The sequence below is a fragment of the Branchiostoma belcheri genome, unplaced genomic scaffold (assembly GCF_001625305.1).
Source record: "Branchiostoma belcheri isolate BF01 breed outbred unplaced genomic scaffold, Haploidv18h27 scaffold40, whole genome shotgun sequence".
Lineage (NCBI taxonomy): Eukaryota > Metazoa > Chordata > Leptocardii > Amphioxiformes > Branchiostomatidae > Branchiostoma > Branchiostoma belcheri.
This window is the reverse complement of record NW_017804021.1, coordinates 129,180-149,531: the sequence shown is the minus strand read 5'-3', so window position 1 is coordinate 149,531 and position 20,352 is coordinate 129,180. Positions and strand designations below refer to the sequence as shown.

The 20,352-nt window shown below is 43.0% G+C and overlaps 2 protein-coding genes across 2 annotated transcripts; both read left to right on the top strand.

Moving 5' to 3' along the window:
• The first annotated feature begins 886 nt into the window (after positions 1-886).
• Positions 887-13,111, top strand: LOC109477466 (probable maltase-glucoamylase 2). The gene is made up of 23 exons (XM_019778749.1): positions 887-938; positions 2,490-2,702; positions 3,659-3,712; positions 4,330-4,501; positions 4,922-5,030; positions 5,356-5,468; positions 5,767-5,892; positions 6,163-6,294; positions 6,732-6,845; positions 7,250-7,312; positions 7,729-7,842; positions 8,124-8,208; positions 8,390-8,507; positions 8,848-8,981; positions 9,279-9,313; positions 9,521-9,637; positions 10,132-10,280; positions 10,603-10,687; positions 10,913-10,969; positions 11,421-11,569; positions 12,148-12,236; positions 12,578-12,627; positions 12,926-13,111. Exons 2-23 carry the CDS (start codon positions 2,521-2,523, stop codon positions 13,109-13,111), a joined length of 2,433 nt encoding a protein of 810 aa, XP_019634308.1. The 5' UTR covers positions 887-938; positions 2,490-2,520.
• Positions 13,112-15,984: 2,873 nt separating this feature from the next.
• LOC109477523 (protein SOX-15-like) lies at positions 15,985-18,310 on the top strand. The gene is made up of 3 exons (XM_019778810.1): positions 15,985-16,269; positions 16,604-16,721; positions 17,107-18,310. Exons 1-3 carry the CDS (start codon positions 16,125-16,127, stop codon positions 17,705-17,707), a joined length of 864 nt encoding a protein of 287 aa, XP_019634369.1. The 5' UTR covers positions 15,985-16,124; the 3' UTR covers positions 17,708-18,310.
• Positions 18,311-20,352: the final 2,042 nt, after the last annotated feature.

The window sequence follows — 20,352 nt, the reverse complement described above, 5'->3', positions numbered from 1 at the left end:
GTCATTTTAACAACAATGAGCTTTACTAGCATGAGAATAAAGACTATTAAGTATTATAAATCGAAGTTTCATTGAATTCGAGGCATTTCTACATTACACCTTATTACACATAATGAAATAAAATCTGAAAAGACGCACAAAAATGACATGTTGTTATTGGTGTCACTCATGTTTGTTTTTATGTCTTTTTTTTAAGTATGACATTTCAGAGGCTAACTTTATTGTTGTATATATAGGATGCGGGTTGTCACGAAAATCTCCAGGGACATACAAGGGATGGACAAGGGATGGACAAGGCTATCCAATAGGGCAGAAATTGATTTATGATAAGGTTAATAATTTGCCAGGGCCAGTAACCAGAGAAGATAGCAGTCCGTTTAGAGAAAGCCGCCAGCTAAGAATAATACCGTTTCTGTAATCATTAACCGGGGCCAAGTTAAGGCCATTTGGGGGTCGTTGTTTTAGAAGTATTGCATAAGGTTTTACCGATGCTTGGAGTCCATTGTTCTTTATGTTAGTAGACTACAGATAGACTTGTATAAAAGAACATTTCGGAGCAGTACTGTCGCTCGCGAGTACTGCTCATACAAGTCAAACGTAACACATCCAGATGTAACAGTTCACAGATTTCAGTTATTGTTTACAAGGTATAGAGGGAACATTTTTTAAGGAATTATACTTTTTTTGTTGGGAACCATCTGGTCTGGTTGTACATATTAGGCATGGCATGGCCCGTATAATCTGCCAACATCATGTCTTATTATTCAAGTGATTACATCCCTCAAAACAAAGAATTGTCTTCAACGAAAAGAATTATCTCAAAACAAGTAATACTTTTTTGGAGGCCTTTACGGTCAAAAGGTCACGCGTTCACACACGTGTCGATCGAAGTGTCAGAGAGTCGGTACAACAGACGGGACTGGCGACACACGGAGGTGGTGAGTACAAACTACATTTCAACAACAACTTGTTCTATTTTTTTTAGCGACGATACTGGTGCTAATCTCCAAGCAGTCTCTGGGTGGCCGCCATACAGTATTAAATTGGCAAGACAGTATCAAATAATTTGACCAGGCAGGGGCAGTACTAGTATTACTACCAGTGCAAAAAGGAAGACCAATAAGAACACACAAAATACGTCCAAACTTTCACGTAATGCGTAAGCAAAACAAAAAAGGACTGTACTTGACGTTGAGATGCGATGTGTGAAAACCCATGCCAGACTGTTAGAATGAGCCACGCCCTCCTATGTCACCAAGGGGTCACTGACACAGTGCTGGTTGTGCCGCCGCAATGTTAGACATTGGACGTTATGTTACGGCACGGTCACATTCGTCGTATAGGTCGTCGTACGATTTTGATGCAGTAGAGATCTTTCACGAACGCTGTGAAAAAAGCCACTGCTGGAATGATCTGACAGCCATTCCGTAAGCTGAATTTCCCAGGACATATGTATGGTTATCCCAAGAATTCTCTCAGCTGGAAATCGTATACGACCACGGCCTATGTGACCGAGCCTGTATTGAAAAAAAAATGTTTTTGAAGTCTTCTATTGTTGCAAATGTTATCAGACGCGTAGACTTGGCACACTGGACAGAAGCCAAGGTGCCAAAATGTTCGGGGCAAAGTTCACTCGTGTACATGTACTCAGACCTGACTAGCTGCCAATGTGACATGTGCTTACAGGATTCAGTGCCGAGTGCCAGACTGAACACGTACTGAAAATAAAGAGACACAATGAGATGAATGAATTTTACAGGACGCACCGGCTATCTCAAGAATGCCATTAAATGTGACCACACACCCCCAAGGAAAACAAACATGATGATTAACGATAGCAGATGTGACGATGCATCGAGAAGTTGGTTCTGGCATATCGCTCATGTGTAGCGACTGTATGCACATACAGGCACGCCTGGACATAGCTTCAAATGTTCATATTTCCCTGCGCCAACGTTTGGTACGAGATAAAATCATCAGAAAATCGCGGGAACATTTGTATCGCCGTACTGCAAAACAGTACTGGCCAATTGATACGCTGTGGGATTAGGTAGGAGTGTGTTTAATAGAACAACAGATTATAAGGTTGGTAGACCTCTGTGGGGCAATGGTTATGGTTAATGTATAACTTCTGAATTCATGGATCCAGAGGCGTCACTGGCTGACGAAAAACGATTTACACAATGTAACTAGTCAGCAGTCTTATAGATCTCTCCCTTACACTTTACTCTTTATCTTCTATCAATATTGTATGGCTTAGAATTGATGTGTATATTGTATGTAATCAGTCTTATACAACGCCTTAAATTGTCAATACCCTTATCTTATACAACACTTCTCCTTACATTGTTAGAATCGTTATGCAATAAACTTTGACTTGAAATGATATAGCTAAGCAAATTATCATTGATATGACACAAGTTTCATACATTGCAAAGCTATTGCCCAGCAAAGGTCACTGAACATTTCTCCACATTTAAACATTGCAGCTTCTAAACGGTTTATAAGGCGTGGACCAACATGGCGTCCTTCTACCTGGCTGTTCTGTTGATCGCACTCACTCCCTGTGGACTGGACGCCGTCGAGGACAACGACCGTTTTGACTGTTACCCGGATGACGGCGCGACACAGCAGCTGTGTGAGGCTCGGGGCTGCATGTGGGAAGAGACAAACAACAACAAGGCGCCGAAATGCTTCTATTGGTACATAGAGATATAATTTTTTTTTCGTAGATACTTCTTACAACAGTTAGACTCCTGGCTACCGTTAACTACACTACACAAAACCCCATCTTAAAGCATCCTTAAATGTTAGAGAAACGGAACCTTCACGCATTGCTTAAAGATAGGGTTTTGTGCAGTCATAAATGCTAATTGCGTGATTGAGGTTTCCTAATTATATTGACTATGATGCCAAAACCGTCCGTTATTGGAACTCAGATGATTTTTTTTAGATTTTAACGTTGTCTTAATTCCTTTCTTAAATGTGCTTTCGTACACTAGGGCACCCTATGGATATCAGCTGAACGGTAGAGTCCAAGACACGGACCTCGGGCATAGGGCCACCCTCCGCCGCCTGAGCACGCCTGCTCGGTACGCTAACTCCCCTGAGGTGGACTCCGTGACTCTGGATGTGGAAATGCATACAGCCAAGCGGTTGAGATTCAAGGTACGCATTCCAATTCTTCTGTGACCAGGGTAGACATTTTTGATAATCAAGTAAACTTTTGAGCATTGGAGTTGGAACTGCGAACGTTTCGTGGTATGTTTATTTCCTTTCTCGTGGCATCGGTGGCGCAACGGTTAGAGCATTGGACTCGGAACCAATAGGTCCCGTGTTCGATACTTACCGTGGCTCAACGTTGTGCCCTTGGGAAAGGCACTTTACACGACCTCCCCACCAGTACGGTGGAGTGACGCCCTCCGAGCCTCTTAGGCTAATCTGTGTGCCCAAATATACACTACGGATTTGCTGTGCCAATGTGTCAACATCTGCACATTTGCCACCAAGAGCCGTAAATTTTTCTTTATTTCCCTTCGGTACAGTTCTCCGATAGTGACAATCCGAGGTTCGAAGTACGGAACAAGATGCCACACATCCCTGAGGCAACGGGAAAAGCGCCCTCTACCGAGTACACCGTGAGCTTCACCCAATCCAGTCCCGATGCGGCCTTCTCTCTCAGTGTGGCCAGGACGGCGACAGGGACAGTGCTGTAAGTAAAAACCTCTGTAGCACACCAGATCAAGATCTCCCTTACCGACCTTCTCCAGACCACGGTTAGAAGTTCGTCGTGATGGGGAGTTGGTTGGTGAGGCTGTCTATGTCTTTTTAAATATCGTCCGCAAAAAAGTATGCAATCCTCGGCTTCTTGTATTCCCCATGTCGACCTCTTTTAAATCCTGCTGAGACCTTTGACCCTCCGTTATTCTGCCTGTCAATCTTCGAACCTCCACCCAAGTGTTTTCAGCTTACTCTGTTCGGACAAATTTATATACACAATTCCAAAGCTCAGCCACCATGGACATGGTATAAGTAATATTCCCGGGCATGTTTGACCAAATGTACTATAGATTTTTTATTCCAACATGCTAATCACAAGACCTGGTGAGGGCACACTCAAGTTTTTCAAAACTTATTTTTATGCCACCACCAACATAATACAAGGACTCATTTTCACCTGAGTAAAGTGAAGTGAGGAGACCCGTGTGTGTAAAGTGTCTTGTCCAAGGACACAAGATCGGTGGCATGGCAGGGTTCGAACCCGGGACTTCTTGGTTCCAAGACGAACATTCCACCGTTACGCCACACAACCGTTTACCTACATTTCAGCTGGGACACGTCGGTAGGCGGGTTCACCTTCTCGGACCAGTTCCTGCAGATTTCTACCAAACTCCCGTCCTCCTATGTGTACGGGTTCGGCGAGCACGAGCGCAACAAGTTCCGCCATAACATGGACTGGTGGACCTGGGGCATGTTCACACGGGACGAGGCGCCTGGACCGGTACAGAATTTGTTTGTTTGTTTGTTTGTTTGTTTGTTTGTTCGAACGTTTGTTTATTCATAAGAAGCTCAAAACCTGCAGGCCGATTTTCCATTGAGATCATAACGGAAGAGGTAAGGGTCAGACAAAATATGTAACAGAGACATAGTCTACATATTACATCATTTAATAAACCTATACACATATTCACATATACACGGCGCAAAAGCATTTACATGCTTTCTTCAAATATCATGTATGTAAATGTATGTACCTGAAATCATAACAGGCAAAAAATCCAGAATATTGACAGTTATCAGAATAGGTAGCCGAAACAGGCATACGATATACCACATTTTAAAAGTTTTTCGTGGAAGAGAAATGCTACGAAAAAGTTTAACTGCTGATGATAAGTTGATCAAAATCACCGCTATTTTCCAGCCCTCGAACGGTGTCAACAAGAACCTGTACGGCATGCACCCGTTCTACCTGTGCGTGGAGGATGACGGGAAGGCTCACGGCGTCCTGCTGCTCAACTCCAATGCAATGGGTAAAGTGACGTCATACTCCTTACGTCATGTCAATTACGTCATGGCACTTACTTCATGTTCTTACGTCATGGCACTACGTGATGTCATCTACGCCCTAGCTTGGGGAGCTAAAGACACACAAACAGAGATAGAGTGAGAGAGAATGAGATATAGACAGAGAGAAAGAGACACAGACAGAAAGAGACTGAGAATGAGAAAGATAGCTAGAAAGAGACATGCATAGAGAGGGGGGAAGAAAGACAGAGTATAGAAGGGGAGAAGAAAGAGAGAAAGAGACGTACAATTCATAGGTGTGTTATATTTCTTCTATCCTACCCGGTACAGAGGTAGTCCTGCAGCCCACCCCTGCCATGACGTTCCGGACTGTCGGCGGGATTCTGGACTTCTACATGTTCCTGGGAGACGGGCCTGAGGACGTGGTGCGGCAGTACACTGAGGTAAACTTAGGAAAAATTTTGTCTGAACCCTGTCTACAGTTTTACGTCGCAGATTTGTTGTTTTTTTGATGGCCGAGCCGTCAGATTGTGTGTCTGTTTCTCCTGATATAGTACTGCTCAAAACCATATGCGCATATACGTAAAGGTACATGTAGGAGAAGAAACGTAACCTTTATTGTCAAAGGTCTGCGTGAAGAATCGATTTTTTTGTAGTTGAAAAGACATACGGCTACACCTTTGGTTGGGTTCAACACATGTCAATATGCATTGATGTTGTTGGACGTTGCCATCTTGCCAGTTTGTAGGCCGCCCGTTCATGCCACCATACTGGGGACTGGGCTTCCAGCTGTGCAAGTGGGGCTACGGGAGTCTTGATGTGGTCAAGGACGTCGTCAAGGAGATGCAGGAATACAACATCCCGCACGTAAGTCACACTATGTTCTTCCTTACGGCGTGGTTAGCTCATAACACTTGTTGTGACAGAGTTCAGTACCAAGGACAGGGCCGGTGTCAAACCACAGTTATGGTGGGGTCACATTTGACCATAGCTACACTAAAACTTGTTGTGATAGCGTTCAGTACCAAGGACTGGAGTTCTCGGGGAGTGGACCAAAACAGCCACTAGCACAGTGAACGAGTTTGTGACACTGACTAGAAGAGAAGATAAATGTTGGCTTTGATGTTCATCCTACAGGACGTACAGTACGGTGATATTGACTACATGGAGCGTCAGATGGACTTCACCATAGATCCCGTCAACTACCAGGGACTTCCTGAGTTCGTGGACCAGATCAGACGAGACGGCATGCGTTACGTCATCATTCTGGTAATCTTTGTCATTGCCTTTCCGTATACTCACAATAAATATGTCAATTTCTCAACCATGTTTAAACTTCTGATGAAATAGACACAAATGATAACGTCCATCCTCAGTTTTAACCAAGTATGGAGCTAATTAGTTTTCTTTGAAACGGTATTTGGGGTCCGGAGACTAACATTCAGTACTACTGTCAATTGGTTTTACTTATAGGTTTTGTTGCTGCTACTGTGATTTTACTATTTTATTTTTCGTGACATATACTAGTATACCCTGTCTATAGTCTTTGTCTTAAATAACAGTAAGAATGAATTTGAAAAAAAGGACGAACTTGGATGATTTGAGTAGTGTTTTTGTCCGTCCTTATTAATGAATTATTGACAAGCACATCGCACTAAGTATGTCGAAATGCTTTGTTTTCTTACAATCTAATCACATTTTTACAGGACCCCGCCATCACGACCAACGAGACTGCACCCTACCCACCCTACACTAATGGCACGGCACTGGACGTCTGGATCAAGAGTGGAGAGGACACTTCACAACCGCTCACAGGGAAGGTAAAAACCTGATATGACCTTGAATGCTTCCAAACAAATATACATACATCTTCATCTACATGTGGTTAGCCTGGTATCAAAACTCATAACTTCAATTACCATTTTATTTTATTTTATTTTATTTTATTTTATTTTATTTTATTTTATTTTATTTTATTTTATTTTATTTTATTTTATTTTATTTTATTTTATTTTATTTTATTTTATTTTATTTTATTTTATTTTATTTTATTTTATTTTATTTCATTCTATTCTATTCTATTTTATTTTATTTTATTCTATTTCATTTTATTGATGTATCTAGATTTGTACGATCGTTTACTTGTTTTTTTTAACTATGTAGTGATATGGCTTTTTGTGCTTCACATCTCTAGTCAGACCACACTACACTTTATCCCACATAGGTGTGGCCGTACTACCCCGGTACTGTTGTTGATCCAAACGCAGAATGGGACTACAAAGTCGAGGTAAGGTTGTTTTTTTGCTGCATGGGTTGCTGCTTTATCGAAAATGTGAAGTTGAAGAGAAAGATATACTCCCTTTCTCTCTTCCATCATAACTACAATCAGAAGACGCTATTTTCGTTCCTACTAACACTTGTTGTGATAGCGTTCAGCACCAAGGACAGGGCCGGTGTCACACCACAGTTATGGCGCGATCACATTTGACCATAGCTACACTAACACTTGTTGTGATAGCGTTCAGCACCAAGGACAGACCCCGTGTCAACCCGTAATTTTGCATTTGGACCCTTACTGTAACTGTAGAGGTTTTAGCTGCAGGTCTGAGTACAGTACATTTGCGTGAACATGCAAAAGAGAGAAATCTCCTTTAAGCAGAGATAATATGCCGATGTCTAACCATTTGCATTATCCTACCACAGAACTACAATGCCTACTCCGTGTTCCCCGACTATTTCCACGCCGATATCGACCGATGGTGGGGAGAGTTCATCAAGGATTTCTACAAGACTCTCAAGTTCGACGGGCTCTGGATCGTACGTATCAACTTCCTTAAACATTCAGAAGCATGGCTCCTGACTACGATTCTATTAAACTGTTAAACTGTCTCGTAGGTCCTTTTCCCTCAATTTGGGTAGTAGAATAAGCAAATGTGCATCCTATATTTTAACTGTTCATTACACTATGTTTTACTATAACTGTCACACATTCTATATACTTAAGCTAATACATTGTAGTAGCGAACATGTAGTAGCGTCACCTATCGGATTTATCTTGTACTGCATGTTATAAATGATGTGGTTTGTTGTATCTATAGGACATGAACGAGCCCACTAATTTTGTACACGGATCTGTGACCGGCTGCTCCGACAACAAGTGGGACAACCCGCCCTACATGCCAAGTAAGCCAGACAGTTGGTGGATTACTAAGTCTAAGTATCTAATTACATCTCAGAAAAGAACAAGAAGTAGCAATGCCTTTAAGTATCAAAACTACCAACCAAGAGTTGAGGTGGTCAAAAACTAGTTCTTCACCTAGTTCTTCACTATCGTAAAGCGATTTTATCTTTTATGCACTTATAGAGATCTTGGGCCCTAACATTTACTCCAAGACCCTGTGTATGAACTCGATTCACGGCGGAACGGAACACTACAACACGCACAGTCTGTACGGGTGGAGCCAGGCCGAGCCTACACAGAGGTAAGGAAATGTGCTTCTACCAGTATAATTCCACTAGGCCACGTACATCTACGTACCAGCATGGAAAATGCAAGATACCTCCAATCCAACATCCCTACTCCCAATATAATGCACCCCTGCTTATCTAGACTGTGATTAACCTCCCAAACATGGTAAAGAAACGAAAATGGAAAAGATGAGAGGCACAACACTAATAGAAACGTTAGAGAAAAAATAGAAAAGAGTTCAGAAAACTGGTTGCCAGTCAGATCATCTGAAGTAAGGTATAGATGAGATGATGACACGAAAGGATAGGTGAGATGATGACACGAAGACTACACGCTGTGTGTTTCTCGTGCAGGGCCCTGCGGGAAGTGACCGGGAAACGCGGGATCGTGTTCGGCCGCTCCACCTTCCCCAGCGCCGGCCACTTTGAGGGCCACTGGCTTGGCGACAACACGGCAAAGTGGGACCATCTACACAAGTCCATTATAGGTATTACTATTGGTAGATGGTATCTGTTACTGCAGGGTACAGAGGTACTGATTTGGTTGACTTACCTGTGATTGTTTTATGTTCAAGTAGCGACGGTTGCATGGTGGGTGGGTGGTGATTTTGACAGCTGATAGGGAGGTCAAGCCGGAAGCTGACAGGGCGTATGTGCAAGAATCCAGGAAGTGATTTGATACACGATTGAATTACATCATACAATCCCCTCCATAGTTAAAATGTATCATATGTTATGCCTTTTGTGAAAGAAACAGTTAACAATTTCTTTTCGCACTTCTCTAGGAATGTTGGACTTTGGCCTTTTCGGTATGCCATACGTAAGTAACATTTTCATCAGTATCTAAAATCACGTAACCTCACTTATAACGTAAAACCAATGTAAGGTAAAGTTCCCCATTCCCCTGACTTAGAAGTATCGGTCATCAAGCTCAGACAAAATCTAGGCCTAGCCAGTGGAATATGTTTGCTAGAAGCGTAATGTAGGGTATCGTCTGTTTTCAGCCACTGTTTTTATTCGTTTCTAGGTCGGTGCAGATATCTGTGGGTTCTGGGACGATGCGACCCCTGACATGTGCCACCGTTGGATGCAGCTCGGCGCGTTCTACCCCTTCAGCCGCAACCACAACTACGAAGGAGGCGCGGTAAGTTCAACAGCCGCCATTTTGATTTTTGCCGTTCTCGTTCCCAGGTCGGTCCACTGACATTTGCGGGTTAACGTTCTTCTTCGATGCCTGGCCAGAGCTGTGTCGGCGCTAGATGTAGTTAGGAGCGCATTATTATAAAGGAGAAAGAAGAAAGGGCAACTAACAGTACGTAGATGATAGGTAGTATATAATACTCATGGTTTGTATACTGCATATCCTCTTGTGCATTTAGCCCATCTGGGCAAGAACATGCAATAAAGATTCATATATCCCTTTAGCAGGTATCACAGCTGGGTTATGGGTGCGGTAAGTGCTGAGAAACAGATACACAACTGGCAACCAGCAAGGTGTTGATAGGAGCTTTCCGCAAGCATTCGGAACATATAACGTTACACATGTAGGAGTGTGACCAGGCATACATTTGCTAGCTTATCAAATTCTGTGTGAGCTCAACATAGACGGTGATGCATTTTCATCTCTACTCTCCCCAGCCCCAGCACCCGACCCACTGGGACGGCGTCATAGCTGACGCGGCCCGAGACGCCCTGCAGACCCGCTACACCTTCCTACCCTTCCTCTACACCCTCTTCTACCAGGCACACACCCAGGGGTCAACGGTCGTGCGGTCGCTCATGCACGAGTAAGTTGGGTACATTTTATGATACAAAGTATAAATTTGAAACTTTGTGTCAATACAAACAAAATATCAGCGCATTGAAAAATTTTGCCTGCCCTACTGCAGTCATCCTAAGAATTCAAACAACAGGCTCACATCATCGTGTGGACAGCAAATGGCCATAAATGCCAGGAAGTCTATAACGTCTGCCGTCTCTGTTGAGCTAACGATGGTTGGTTTGCCATGAACTGGGTCGTCTGTCGTTATGTCTACGTTTGTGAACAACGCTTTTCTTTTTCTCTGTATTATCTTGCTAGGTGATAGCCGTAATGATGATATTTTTCAGGTTCATTGAGGACAAGCTCACCTGGTCCATTGACAGACAGTTCCTGTGGGGCCCCGCCCTACTCGTCTCACCTGTACTGGATCAGGTATAAGACTCTTCTTCATCATCAGTTATCTCTTGGCTTATTTCCCGTGGATGATCACAATGCTTATATAGCCTATTGTGTAATTACGTAATCCACTTGTTTGTTTTTTTATAGATGGCCAACATCATGGCCGGCTCAATACAGTTTTTATAGCAAGTATCTATTTGAACTCCCTTGACACTGTAGACAGTCCATAGTGATTGAAATAATTTGTATTTCCGCTAGGGGGAGATGGACGTCAACGCCTACTTTCCCAAAGGGAGGTGGTACGACTACTACTCTGTAAGTAGTTTGTTGTTCTCTTTCATCCGCCATCTTTGACAAAAAAGTAATCAGTATCCCAGATAGACAAATGTTTTAGACTAATTGTTACTTCCTTGCCTACTGCGTCTCGATGGACAAAATTTGTGCCTCTAATTTGGTTAACGCAGATTGACCTTAAGGTCAAGTTAGAAGGAACTGATGGCTGGTAGACTTAGAGAAAATGACGACGTACTGTTTAGTCCAACCAACCAACCAACCAACCAACCAACCAACCAACCAACCAACCAACCAACCAACCAACCAACCAACCAACCAACCAACCAAAGTGACAGAAAAGGGAGAGGAGGTTCAACTGCCACAGATTCCTAAGGTCAAGTTGGAAGGAACTGATCGCTGGCAGGAAGGGAAGATGTAGCTAATTAGTCAGGCTCAATTAGAAGAAAAATGTTCCACTTTGCTTCCTCTCCAGGTGAACTCTGACCGACAGGGCCGGGAGGTAGCCGGGTCAGACCAGGGGAGGAGTCTGTTGCTGCCGTGTGACATGGACTGTATCCCGGTACACATACGGGGTGGGCACGTCATACCTACACAGGAACACGCCAACACTACTGTCTACAGGTTAGGCAATGAAACCACTCGTATATACATAGTTTTAGAGCTATCGTAGAGTGGAACTCGCTGCCACCAAGTACAGTTGGGTCATCATCACTAGATAGATTTAAATAACGTCTACATTTATATGTCCAGGGGTTGGGTGTAACAGGTCGTTCAGTGTTATATACCTGATACTCTTCTTGCTTTTCGTATACGTATTCAACACGAATGTTGGGGTTTCGCTGTACTTTGTGTATTTTTTACCGTCCCCAAGCCTGGCGTTTTTGTTATAGCCATTGCCTAGTTTGGAAGACCTGACTGTAGTGTAAGTCTCTCACAGACAAACGGGTAAATGAATAAACAAAAATTAGAAAATAAATGAAACATACTTGGTATCATTATGTTAACTTCAAAATATGCTACCTTAACTTTCTACTATGATCATTCTTGTAGCCTCCTGTGCAGGCCTCCGGACGGGTGGGGGTTTTGATACTTCGTTTTTATTCCCCCCCCCCCCCGAGGCCTGCACAGGAGGCTTCATTCTTGGTTCATTCACATAAACAACATTTGAGACTTACATGTCTTCACCCCTGTCTGTACAGCCGGAGGAAGCCCCTTGGTTTGATCGTGGCCCTGGACGAGGCTGGCCGGGCCTCCGGGAGTCTGTTCTGGGACGAAGGAGAAGATATAGGTACGTCCTTAATTTTCTATCTGATCTATGATATATTTTGTTTATCTTTCCACAGTTTCGTGTTTATTGTTGAATTGTATGCTTTGTTGACCCGTGGCACACCGTCTTTATCTACGTAGACGTCTTGTCAAATATGAGATATTGATGAACATTAGGCCTGTTTCTTGTTTCTTGTAACTTTATGCGTAGGTTGTAATTCTTTTAATTTTATGCTGTTATGTTGCTAAGGACCATTAATTGTCATAAAGCCAAGAAAATAAACTTCAAGTTGTTGTGAAAACGGACCTCCAGTAGCCTGATATAAGGCATTTTGTTTAGATGTTTTCCTTTCGTGGATACAGACACAATCGGCAGCAACAGTTACAGGATGATTTCCTTCAATGTGGCAGAGGTAAGTCTGGCTTTAATATTCACAGTCTTTGTTAAAGCTGCATTATGTAACATTATGACGAGACAAAAAGTAAATTTTCTTGTCATTTCTGAGTCACAAGGTCATATATAACTTGAATCAACCCTACGTCATTGCAAGTAGGAATTCAGGAATGGGAGGTACCAAAATATGGCGAGTGTTTAAAAGCAGTAAACACTGCCTTCAGCCATGTCTGTTTACAGTCTAATATTTTGTGATAGTGCTTTAATATGTTTTTTTTTGACAACTATAAAACGATGTCACCATGTTTTTTTTAAAGAGTACACTTGACATCACCGTGGAAAGAAACGGCTACACGCCTGACCCTGAACTTCGGTACGAGACCATTCAGGTGTTCGGGTCACCCACCATGCCCACTGACGTCACGGTGAACGGACAGAGCGTCGCGTCGGAAAATATCGTCAAGAAGACTGCAGACAAGGTAAGGGACTATGGCAAAACTTAGCCGGTCCGGCTAGTACATTTTTTTAAAAATTTATTATCAAAGTGAGTTGAAACATTGCAAATAACATTCACTAAGTCTCAAAATATGACGAGTGTGTTTAAAAGTCGGAAACGCTATATATATATATATAGCTATCAGCGATGTTTACATTCTACTTTGTGGTGGTACCACAAACTGAGTGCGCCATGTGTGTGCTGTTTTAGCGCCAACCAGAAATGTCAGAAATGTGAGATGATTACACTAATACGTTGAAAAGTAAATTACAATCACACGAAGATTTTTTGCAGTTACAGCATTTCAATTTTTGGTGCAAAAATGTTACACAATGCCCCTTTAACGACTTCTCATGCGAATACATGTATAATCTAATTAGTTTGATCGTTCTTTCTTTGCTTAGATAAATGGTCTGTGTAATTTCATTAGTTCTTTAAATTGTTTTTGTAATGGTAATTTACCTTTTTATCTTGTAGTATTGGGGAGGGCCAAAGATAAACCACTAGGTTTCCGGCCATCCCATGCATGCATGTCTATTTATATTTTGAATTGTTACATTTTATTTTATTTGTATTGCGCAAAACATAAATAAACAAGTAAACAATACGGCTGTATGTCTACAGGTATGGTACCTGGAAGGTCTGTCCCTTTCCATGGGAAAGAACCACAAGATCACGTGGACCACCCCTGCCTCCGGTGCCGAGGCGGCCCGTGCCCGCCTACCGGTCCTCATCCTCGCCGCTATAGCTGTGATTCTGGTCACGATCTACGATCATTTCTTGACGTAGAGGACATGTTAGACCGTGTAGAGTGGATTCATTCCTCAAGCTAACCGACATCTAGCAGTCTAAGACATCTGGAGCTGCAGAGCCCCAGAGTTCCCGTTTGTTAGAACTTTGGCCGTGTTTATGTGAAGTCACCCAAACCGCGATTCGGGTAACTCACATTCCTCACATCTGGTCAACGTGCCATATAGTCCTTTGAAACCGTGTCCGATCACAATTCGTTTGAGCTACATTTATTATTGTTTGATGAAAACACGCAAGGTAGCGTGTTATTGATGTCAGAGGTCAACGACCTGCTTGCTGATGCCCCCCTCCCAGCGTATCTCCGCCGAATGCCGACGTGGTCCCGCCAGATGCGGTGAATCTCGCCCTAGAACGGACACATTATTTGACCGTTACTGCTCTTTAAGTTGCTGCCACGTAAAAGTTGGTATTGCATATAGATAAATAAATATCACCCTGTAATCTATGACCAGGCGAAGTTAAATTAAAATCACATTGCGTTCAGACGCAAATCGCGATGCGGGAAAATCGATTCGAAACCACCTCTAGAAGTGGTTTGGGATCGAGGCGCTTTCAATGTGATTTGGAGCGTTCAGATGGAGCCACTTGAAACCGGCTTCGGGGGAAACCACATGTAAAGCGCCTTCACTGACTTCACATGAACACGGCCTAATACATCTGGAGCCGCAGAGTTCCCGTTTAAGAACTTTGATTCAGCCTGGCACGTGGTCTGTACATTTGAAGAAGCCCACAGGGTGAAACCGGTCGTGGCGGGCTGAACAAAATTCTAGATGGCCCTATGCAGCTCCAGATGTCTTTTTAAAATGGCGACGGTACATGTAGAGTGATATTTGGTGGTTAGTTTGAAAAATTAATCCAATAAACTACATAATTCACGTAGAGGACACGTTATGTGTCGTGCTTTTGTTAAAGATGTTGGATTTTATATTCATTCTTTTTACAATACAATCCAATACAATACAATACAATACAACACAACACAAAAAAATCAAACGACTTCATAAAATTATTTATTTTGTATTACGTAATGATTTTCCTGGATGAAAACCTTGAATTTACTTGCACAATGTTTAAACTCCATGTTCTACATCGATATCGGGTCTGATCAATATATTTTTAGATTCTGAAGTAGTTTTTTTATGTTTCAAAAAAGGAAATCCAATATTAGTCATGTCATTTTAAAACTAGGCTGTTTGCTTGCACTGGATTCTTAGATTGAAACTTCCTATACGAAGAAGAAATTCGAAATAGAAAGTATTTTCCTGTATATCTCTGTTCTCTTCATTTGTGAATGGTTAGTGTAGAAGTTTCTCTTCCCAAGGAGGTACTGTTTTACAGTTGTGTTTGTGTGTTCGCACGTGTAACTCACGATCCTTTTGGTGGATTTGTTTGAAAGTTTGATTTGTGGTTAGCTATGTGAGCTCCCGGTAAAACATGGCGATTTGAGACATCTTAACTGTCTTTTCTGGTACAGTAGCATAACAGGCCACCACCTCGTGCTTAAAGTGTTGTGACATCGTCCATAGTCATAATACAGAACCAGCTGTATCCATACCTCGCTACCAAAGGTACCAAACAACTTCTATATGGGGCACTGTCTTCAGTCTTTTAGTTATAATTCTACTTCAGCCGAGCTGTGATTGATTGTGAACGATTAGCCTCTACCAGGCTTGAGGAGGCGGCTGGAAAGAGTAGAAATCGGCCAAAATAGAGAGATAAGCATGCCAAGGGAGTTTGGCCATTGAGAGAACAGTTCGCCGCCAGTCCTCAAGCCTGGTAGAGGCTAGTGAACGATCACAAAGTGAGTCCATGTTGACATGACAACTAAAAATTACTAAAAAAACTAAACATATCAGAAGTAAGGATTTCCAGCTAGCCCTGGTTGTCTTTCCCAGTAGCTCTCTTTTGTACATTTAGATTAGTTCTACCATACTGCTAAGACATAATGATCGACAACAAGCTATTATAAACGTTAACAACATTACCTATCAAGCTATGATTAACGCTAACAAGTAGTCAGTGTTGGCAGAGTCATTCCCAGGTGTGTGTGTCTCACCTGTGTGCGGTACACCTGTGGTGACCATGTGCTCCTCACGGCAGATACGAACTTCTCTCTACGCCATACTGCACGGCCGCCCTTTGTCTTGTACATGTATGTTTTGCCGTTGAGTTCTCCCTGACAAAGAGTTGCAAATTTGCCGGCCACAAGCATGGAAAGCAGTAGCGCACCGCCACCGAAGAGACGAGAGAAGCCCGGCGGGGAGTACGTGAAGAGACCGCTGAACGCCTTCATGGTGTGGTCCCGTGTCCGCCGGGCCAAGCTACGGGAGGAGATGCCGGATCTACGGAACACAGGTACGGCGAGCGAGTCACACTCACACCGCGTATGTCTTGTGGTGGTGCGGTCAATGGCCCTCCTGGCTTTTAAATTGATCCTACAAGCAGCTGTAAGCCTATAACCCAATTAATCTGACCAAAAAGACATGCTGAATAGGATTAGGAATTCTCTATCCGCGCATACAGATAGTTTTTTCACTTTGTGAACTTGAGATAAAATGACTTTTATCGCACTTTGATGTCGTAGCAAAACTTGATACGTGTGTAAAGAATGTCTTGCAAATAAATATCTTGAGCCTTTTGCTGTCTTTGAATGTATTGCAAAATGAGCCCATATGTATGGTCTCCGTAGAGATCAGCCGTCGGCTGGGTGCGGAGTGGCGAGAGATGTCCGCGGAGCAGAAACTGCCCCACATTCAGCGGTCCCGCCAGCTCAGGATAGAACACTTCGACATGTACCCGAACTACAGGTCAGGCACCGCAAACATTCCTGCTTATTCTCAGTCTGGATGTGTTCAATTGTATAATACAATATTGTGGAAAAAGGCTTCTAGTCTACTGTGCATTAGACAGAAATAACAAATCGATCTGGTTCTCTCCTGTTTTTACAGATAATTACTAAATTACCTAGCTCATTGTGTGATACATTGTAGAAGGGGCCTTCAACATTGACATTTCACCCACAATGCATCTGTACATGCGATCTTATAAATCCGTGAAAAAGCTTTTGGTGTCAAGTGTTATATAGAGTTTTCAATGACATTTCTTCATACAAAACACTTTAGTGATTATGTCCTGACTTTCATACTGATGTATTGTTCTCTCTGCCCTGTTGTGTCTGTATCCGTACTGTAGGTATCGGCCGAAGCGTAAGTTAAAGTCTGGACCGGTGACCGGGCCCCGTCCCGTGGCAGACATCCTGCAGGCGTCCAGGTCGAGGGAACCGCAGCGCAGCTCCGTCGGGCTAGGGTACAGGCCGGTCCCGCCGGTCCATCCGTCCCCGCCCGGTCCACCTAACGCCTGTGTGTCCAGGGTCTCCGGAGTCCCTGTCCCGTCTGCCCTGTTCTGTAACTTTCCTTATGGTTATACTCGGCCCAGCCAACAGGTCTTTACGTCTACCGCCTGTAGCACTACTCAAGTGTGCCCCACCCATAACAAACCTACCATGTACCCCTATGCCTACTCCCCCCATCCCCTCCCCTACCATTACCCCTACTCCTACCACCGACCCCTTACCCTAACCCTCCCCTCTGGCTCGGGAACGCTACACTACATCCCGACGTCACTTCCTGAGGTTGAGCCCGAGACTGTGATGTCACTTCCCGGATGTAGCCGACAACGTTTGGCGCCACGTCCTGCCGTGACAGCCGTGACGCCGATGTTTCTGACGTCGGTTTCGCTTTCCCGCCGGAATGTTCCGTTGCAGCTCCACCGCACCACTGCCTGCCTCCACTGACGTCACTGATCCATCGATCAACTGCAGGCAACAAGACGCCTGGCGGTAGCTCGCCGCACGCCAGCGCTCCTAGCGGCCCGGTGCTGAAGTGCCATCCATTGCAGCCCGTGGTGTCTTCTGAACGCAGCCCCTCGGCTCAGCTCGTCTGCACGGAAACTGACGAAGACAGCGACACGGAGAGCTGTTCCTCACCGGAAGAACAAGGCGGGAGTTGCCATGACAACCGACTGCAGAACCTGCGGAGCTGCACCGGGCTGTTCTGGGCGACACCATTGGCGGCCGGCGGGGGGCATGCCAAGGAGAAAGTCATCGTAGAATCGGTCCCAGCCATCGAGCCTGTCTCTATCGCAGAACCACGTGGGAGTCCCCACATCGGCAGTCACTTCAGATTTGAGTGGAACTGATGCTTAAGAATATCAAAAGCTGTTCTGATGTTTATTTATTTTGATTTGGTTCTCGGTTTGATAAGTTGTATTGGAATTCGAAATGAAAGTGCCAGTTGTGCCTAAACCATACACAAAGAATATCTATTGAACATCATCGTTTCTTACAGAAAGAAATATGAGAAACTCTTTAGATTTAGCATTTGCGTTAATCGTTTGAGGAAGGCACTAGAATGCATCACAACAACAGAGAGATACAATAAAGATACATGTTGTATCATTCACCTTTTGTGATGTTTTTTTTTGTTGTTACTCTGTTTAGATAGCTTTATCTCTTGTTTAATTGAAACAAGTTATTAAATTTAAGGCTCAATCCTCCGATGAGTCAATGGTATACGTTATAGAGCTTCCTCCTCTTGCATTACGAGAGCACGCTGACACCGCTTTTCAACAATTCGAGGTTATACTTGTGTTTTAGTAAAGAGCGCTCCGTGCGGATTTTCAAAAAAATGCATGTCCCTATTGTGTTTATGCCATATGGCAAAGCATTCTTTCAAGTCTTTACTGTCATCAGCTGGCAGCTGTCTGAAATGTACCGTATAATCTTTCAATAATACATCACAAGCTAATTATACACGCCAAGAACGGTAAAAACCTACACATATTCCCGTGGCGGCTGTTTAACGTTTATGTTGTTACAGTTCATTAGGACGTAAACATTACCCTCCCCCTAGCTGGGTTCCATCCGGCTGTTTCTGTAGCGTTTTCCCAGTTGTATTGAAAGTTCTATTCTCTCCAAGCAGGGGTGTCTGTGTGCAGTTTTTAGCGATCGGAAATCAGATTTTTCAAAGTCAATATTCTAGTCACTTATCTACATACTAAGTTGAAACCACACTATCCTAATGTATATTGATCCTCATGGAGCAAAAATATCCAAATTTCTGACAAAAAATGGTTACTGGAAAGGCCCTTAGCTGATTTTTAGGATACCACCTACAAAATAAAGGACTCATCTTGTGGCTTTTTTCTGCAGTTTTATGCCCAAAGTATGAAATAGTGATTGAAATGAGCTAATGTGAAGCAGTATGTGTCAGTAAAAAAATCAACACACTGTCATCTTATTTCTATGATTTAGCACCGAAGGAGGCATCAGCCATACGATTATATTAGTTCAAAAGTGGGGATAAAAGAGTGCTGGCGTTTACTTCCTACAAAGTACTTTAGTTTCAGTTAAAAAAAATAACTTAGAAATATAATCAACATATTTGCATTGTGCATAAGATGACGTTGATATCTAGAAAACACATGAATCGCAGGAAGGTCCGTGCATGTAAAAGGTAGTACTATAAATACATCGTATTGCCATTTTTAGAAATATACATTGAATCACTGATAATAAAAGGACTATATATAAGATGTTTAACAGTTTCCATTCTATCTCCTGTAACACTAGTACTGGTCCATATCAGAGCTCCTAGAAAACAAAAGCTGTAGAATTCAGAAACTTAGAAATTTATTGCTGGAACTGAGCTTGCGATGTTGACCAATTCGTTCTCTTTATTCTCTTTATTCTGATATACCCTTTAGCAAATAACATAGTAAAAACACACACATATAACGCAAGAAGAGATTTACACTTTATACATTCATTGGTTGGAAATGGTAACTCTATGGCAATTTATTCCAATTCTATATTATTGTCTAAACAAACCACATTGCCTGGCAAAGACTATTGTAACACACGTGCAACAACGAACTGCGATCATGCATTACTTCCCATGACCCCTGCCATGACTAAAGAGGCGACCCTGGTGACAGGGCCAACTGGACATGTCCGTAATCACGGTGTCCACTTTAGTACTGACCACGGCTGGACACTGGGCTCATGTGGCAGAGACTGGTCACTGCCTCAGGCCAGAACTTTCAAGCGAGACGACAACATCTGTGACGTAGTTTTGTCGACTCCATCTTACAATCAGTATTACGTACGGCACACTTATAGAACAAGTACTGAAGGTGGATAAAAAGTCCGCCAATGTTCTCTATATAAGCCTTATGACCATGAAATAACTGCAAATGTAACACCCGTCTGTTTTATATTGTACTATATTAGTTTTCAATTCATGTTAATTTTATAGAACTCAATATTCGACAATGCACAGATATGACGGTGTACAAATTGGTTGTTCTCAACACAGTTCAGTTTGTGTATGATAAAGATTTTGATTTGATTTTTGCAGAGAAGAAATCTCATACTACCCT